General features: G+C 36.0%; 1 protein-coding gene across 1 annotated transcript; it reads right to left on the bottom strand.

Moving 5' to 3' along the window:
- Positions 1 to 1,704: 1,704 nt before the first annotated feature.
- LOC131676315 (uncharacterized) lies at positions 1,705 to 2,598 on the bottom strand. The gene is made up of 4 exons (XM_058955431.1): positions 2,199 to 2,598; positions 2,013 to 2,140; positions 1,873 to 1,950; positions 1,705 to 1,812 (listed from the first exon to the last, which is right to left on the bottom strand). The coding sequence occupies exons 1-4, from the start codon at positions 2,461 to 2,463 to the stop codon at positions 1,735 to 1,737; spliced, it is 549 nt and encodes a 182-aa protein (XP_058811414.1). The 5' UTR covers positions 2,464 to 2,598; the 3' UTR covers positions 1,705 to 1,734.
- Positions 2,599 to 6,000: the final 3,402 nt, after the last annotated feature.

Here is a 6,000-nt window from a genome sequence, read left to right as displayed (position 1 = left end):
CAAAGGGCCGAAGTCGCAATGATATCGAATCGAGAAAGATAGCTTTGAAAATTCGCTTCAGAAAATTAAACAACATTTTAACAGTGTTTGCATACTGCGCTTTCAAATGTATTGAAACACTTGGAAACAATACTAGTTTTCGGAAGCATAACTAAAATGTTTTATATAATAACGTTTTCGTTGATAAAATTGAAAAAAAAATGATTTCGCCGAGTGTTGTTATGAAATGTTGATTAGGCCATTATCGAGTCGCCCTTTTATTTTGACGACTCTCAATTTCGCCCTGCAGTGTCGCCTGAAAACAAAAATCAAATGTGGCTTTCGCCATGCTCGCTGAAGGGAAAAAATTGCTATTCCCCCGGGGCGTAACAAGCATTTGGTTTTTGTTTAGGGTGATTCTGTTTACGGACCTTGTAAACAATGATGCTGTCAATTTCGCCCGTATACACTATACCTTAAAAATGCAGAGGCGTAACCCACCTGGCGGTTTGTTTACAGTTGAAAGTCGGATTCGCCGTTTTGTTTTTTATTGATCTTCATAAAGTGTGAAATATTTATAAATAAGTTTTTATATTTTTTATGAAGTATTTTTACTCCTCTTTAAGATATTATTCAAATCTCCGTTTGTGTAAATTTGTTATTTAGGCCCATTTGTCAGTTCGCGATCGAAATGGTAAATCTGAGTAGAAAAATCGGTATAATTACCGATAAATCGGCATATCTGGCAACGGTGCAATCGTTAAAAAGCTCAAAAAGTTAAGTTTTACATTCATGTGTCAATTTCAATACCGTTATTTCAAGCTTTCCCAAAAATTGTTTATCAACAGTCGGATTTAGTTTGAAGCGGTAATTGAACAAAGTTAAATTGTAATTGTAATTTTTTTGACTACGGTATTCTGTTGGTTTAGACCTAGTATCAGGACAAGGAAATAAAAATATTTTGCTTCGCCTTAATTTTTAAATTAGAGCATAAGATTGCCTACTGGCTGGTATAGCTGGTCAGGACAGTCAAATGGACTATCCACAGTGCTCGGAACATATCCAGGATCTCCAGGACACCGTGATCACACTTCGACAAGATGCTGCCAAACTGTACAAGGGTCTGCTGATGAAAGAATGCCAGGTCAAAGCCAACAATTTGGTGAGCATATTATTTGAACATGATTACCTAACGGGCGATTTCTTCACCCTCGATTAACGTTTACACCAGGCTTAATGTACTGTTAAAGCCGGTTTAAAAATTGGGCATAGGTAAATAAATCGGCTCTATGGCCTTATTTCTTCACTTAGGCTCAACAACAAGCTATAACGGTGCGTCAAACCTGGTTTATAAATTAACCTTCCATCACTCGTGCAAGAGCACTGTGAGTGCACGTCGCTCTGAAAGTAGCGATATCTTCTTTGGTCACCAGTGACTACTCGTTCATTGAGCCATTTGCGCGACTTCCGGAGGGTTTAATCGCGGGCGAAGTAATCGCTCCTAAGTGGCGCAGTTTTTGTATAGCTTACAACTCCTATTTTGCAGGCAGAAGCCAAGTTTGTTATTCCTTGTCAAAACCTGGATGCACTGAAAAATCGTCGAGCAGTAGATTTGGAGGGAGCCCGATTGCGAGAAACCCCGACACAAATGCGAGAACTTTACAGTCGTGCTCATCAGTTACAGCAGCTGTGCAGACAGAATGGACGAAAACAGTAAATGGGAGCTTGTTTTTTGTACTCATTTATCTTGTGATTTTAATCGTTTTCTATGTCCAAAATTGTATGTAACTCGTTGTAAATCATTTCCAGGCATTCTACGCGTGGATTCAAGTGCTAAAACACATAGAAGGCCTATTTATAATATGAACCATTTATTAAATTTCAATAACTTACGTTCAGAAGCGTGATAATAGGTCTGTTTCTAAAGAGAATGTCCTTGGTTAGAACTGATATGGTGAAGACTACCTTCAGCTAAAATTGCATAAAATCAATTATTTTAAATCGCACTAGTAACCCTGTATCAGGATCCTAACATTGTGAAAGACTTCGTTTATTACTACATCATTAATCTGTTTGATTGGAATAAGTACGTTTTCGGTTCCGCCTCCAATGAAGTGCGTCGAATACTGCAAAGCGAAATCCTTGACTAGGACTAGATTTTCTGCAAAAAATATTTTTTCCTGAGATAAGCATTGAAAAGTTTAGTTACCCAATCGTACCATTCTTGACAATCCTTGTGTAACTATATATAATACTTGCGAGTAACAGTGCAAATATCCCGTGGATCCACAGAATTACCCAACTGTTTCCGACCATCAGGATAATGAATGCATAGAGGAATAGTGCAACTGCGGCGAGCTTCAAACGCAATAATCTTTCCTGATTTAGCTCGGTGTTTTCAATCGATAGGTTTAGGACATTTGGAGATTTTTGCACTATCCGGGCGTTGATCTTTTTGCCGCTGTTTGTCCAGTATGTACCCATAATGAAGCGATGTTTATACTCGGCGTAGAACCAATTTAAAGCGCTACTGGTGGTGTTAGTGTGTTCTTTGACACTAACCAGCTTTTTGCCGAAAGCGAGTAAAATGGAAATTGATTTTGAACGAAGTCTGGAAATAGTGAAAATACACTAAAAAAAATTCCTTCAGTTATGCGAATATTTTCCACTCAATTTTTCATGGGTATGGGTTCATTCTTGTTTACGACGAATGTGAGATTCGTTCGAAAGTGGTTCGTATTCCCGTTTACGACAGCAAAATCAAATGGGTATACTATTCGTTCGAATCGCTTTCGAACGAATTTCGCATTCGTCGTAAACAAGAATAAGGGTGATTATTGTCAGAGCTTTTCCAAAGGAGACGAGACGATTATTTTTCGTAGCGCTATTTGGTGCGCAATTCGTCGCAATGTATTTCTTATGGAATGAATGACACTTTTAAAAAAGGTGATGCAATTTTATGTGAAAACCTTATTGTAAATAAAACATACGAAAACCTGAAGTTTTAGAAGTACAGTTTTCAGTCCGTTTTGTTGACAAATTGAGTTTAAGTAAATAATTAGCACACTAACACTACTACAGAGCAGGCATGGCAAAAGCACCGAACGGTGCTGCACGGTGGGCACTTCTACCAATAAACACGCCATCAAGAGGATTGAAGTTGGCACGCCGTACCGGTGCTCAACAGCAGACACCGGTCGCCGATACCAAGGCACCGGTGTCGGTGCCAGCGCATGATATTTAACCACCGTGCTCGTTGCTTCGGCAAAGCACCGACCCGAGTGTTTCTGACTTCGGTAGGCACCGTAACCGAGGTGCATCTCACATCGGCAGGCACCGCAACCGAGGTGTTTCTGATATCGGCAGGCACCGTACCGAGTGTTTTTAAATTCGTAAAACACGGCAGCTTATATTTCGGTAGCGATTATCGCCGCGCTATTGCTGTCGCTTGGTAAGTGGCTCAAAGCAATTTGTGCGTTCATATGCATGAACGAGCTTGGTACTTTATGAAGAATCTGTAATGCATTATACAGTAAGGAAAGATTAAGTAGGTATGCATGTAGGAATTATAAATAGATGAATGAATGGATTTAAATTGGCGTTGGTACTGAAGTCGTATTGTACATCTTAGCCAACTCTTACATCAAACAACCTCAGTCCGAGTATTACGTTTGAAGACCATAACTGACCTTTATTCAGTATCAAAATTAAAAAGATTCTTCTGCACTTCGAAATTTAAATATCGTCCGGTCATTTGTATTCTTTAAAAATAAGAGAAAATTCTCTTCTAAAAACTAAAAAAATTAATATTGAGACTAACTATTTAACGATTAATAGCGATTGGATTGTAACCTCCACATTTGTATTACTAAAAGTATCATTGAAAGACTAAAGTGTCAAAGTTTTCCGCTACTTAGTACTAAATAGCTCAGTTTGAAAATTTTATTCAGGTATGGAAATACATATGCGCCTAAATTGAATTGAAAAGCAAATAGGAATGCGTGATAGGAAAAAATTTTGATTTTAAATATTTTTATTCGGTCAACACCTTTCATATGTTTTGCATAATTTTAAGACTTTTGACTCCAAATTGTTAAAATTATTATTACCGTTGCTAAATTTGCATTAACAGAAGTGTTGCAAGTTCCCAGTTTGACGGTTGTATTTTTCATTTGTCTCGAAATGCTCAAAATAATGTCCCGTCATTATAAAATTAATAAAAATATGATTTCTGAAAAAGTAGTATAAGTCAAGGTCGTTAAGTATCCTGTAAAGTATTCAGCTTTAGTCATAACTTCAAAAAGAAATTATGTTTCCAGAAATCAGTCTGGAAAGTGAATATGTTACTGATTGAGAAAACATTTTAGTTTTTAACTCTAGGTAGAAAGATCAATATTTAAAATCTGCGGAAATTCTCTTTAGTTTCCGCATAGGTAAAATCAAACATGAAATTGTAGTATTTTAGTAAAATTTCTAAAGTTGCAGCTTCAGCTACCATCAAATGACTTCATGAGTGCCGTGTATGAATTAAACAAAAACTTTAAGACCAATATTTTCAGTCTACCTTTCGGGCAAATGGTAGTGGGTCCAACTAGTTTGTATTGCAATTTTTAGATCTTGGTTTTTGTTCAATACAAATCATCCTATTTTGTCATTCTAATAAATTCAATCAAATGTACTGTTCATTTGTCAAAATTTACAGTAAAAGTAAAAAGAAACAACTTATCATATGATAATACGCAAGCGAATAAAATCAACTCGCGTGGGAACATATCATTTACATACGCGTTTAAATTTCTATGACTTACACAAACCCAACACAAATTATACCGATGGTCTATTGACGAACCAAGCCAAATTCAAGTATCATTTCTTAAGAACGTTGTTAACATCTTATAGATGCAAAGTATGCACACAATTTTTTTTTGTTTTGCTGTGGAAAAAGGGAAATTTATTCCAAATAATAAACAGATCAGATTCGAATATCCGGGGATTTAAAAAATCTTACTTAATCGAATCTAAAATAAAATATGTTAAATGTAAATGTATCAATTTAGCTCTATTCAATTTGTAAAATTCCAAGGTGTGATTTGTCTTTTCAGTTGCTTTTCATTTATATAATATATTGTTAACGGGTTCATGATATATTTCAGTTTTGTATAGCTATTTGTGCATGAATTCTCAAACAAACTTAAGGTGTATTTAATGCATTACAGGTCGCATTATCCGGGAAATCATTGGTCTGTTATTCGATTTTCTGGTGTAAGTCAATTAATTTTTCAACTACTAAAAAAATAAAGTAAATTAATGAGCTTTTCGTTTGTGTTGTGGTGTTACGTGCTTTAGCTAACTTCTCGACGTTTAAGTGAGAGGAGTCTCTTCCTGTGCGTAGTGCTTACACAAAGCATAACTTCATTGACCAATATTGTACTGGGTGGTCTGGTGGTCAATATGCTTTTAGTTTTCACAAACTTTCCAACTCATGTTTGCCATCTCCGACGGACTATAAAAAGTTATGTCGATGATAGATGCCCGACCGTATCAGCAAAAATCATCGCATATCCTTACATCGATCACTGTTTCCAGTACAGTTATACTCTCTATGACTGGTAAGTCTACACACCCACTATACTGTGCAAGAATTTAAATCTCTTTAGACAGTCAAATAAAATTTTATGTATCTAAAATGCATGCAGAAATTAAATTTTGCCGATCAAATTGTAAAAACCCATTTGAAGCTGGCTTTTTTATACCTTAAAGCAGAATAGATATAAAAAGGACAAGGTATCGGTTCAATTATTAAAAATGCAGAATATAGCAAGACAAAAATCTAGTCTTCAGATGTCAAACTGCATCACTTCAGAATGTGGTTTGGTTGATCACTTACCATCTTGTCAACTAAATTTGTCTTTGTTTTATTGAGTTTACATGCGGAATAATGAATATAGCTTATATAGTATAACTATCGAAGAACTGATAAGGACTAGGACACTAGCTAGCGATATTTATGATAACGTAGAT

Source organism: Topomyia yanbarensis, chromosome 1, assembly GCF_030247195.1.
Source record: "Topomyia yanbarensis strain Yona2022 chromosome 1, ASM3024719v1, whole genome shotgun sequence".
In the NCBI taxonomy this organism is placed as follows: Eukaryota; Metazoa; Arthropoda; class Insecta; order Diptera; family Culicidae; genus Topomyia; species Topomyia yanbarensis.
The sequence above is the reverse complement of the archived record's forward strand: the minus strand, read 5'-3'. Positions and strand labels throughout refer to the sequence as shown.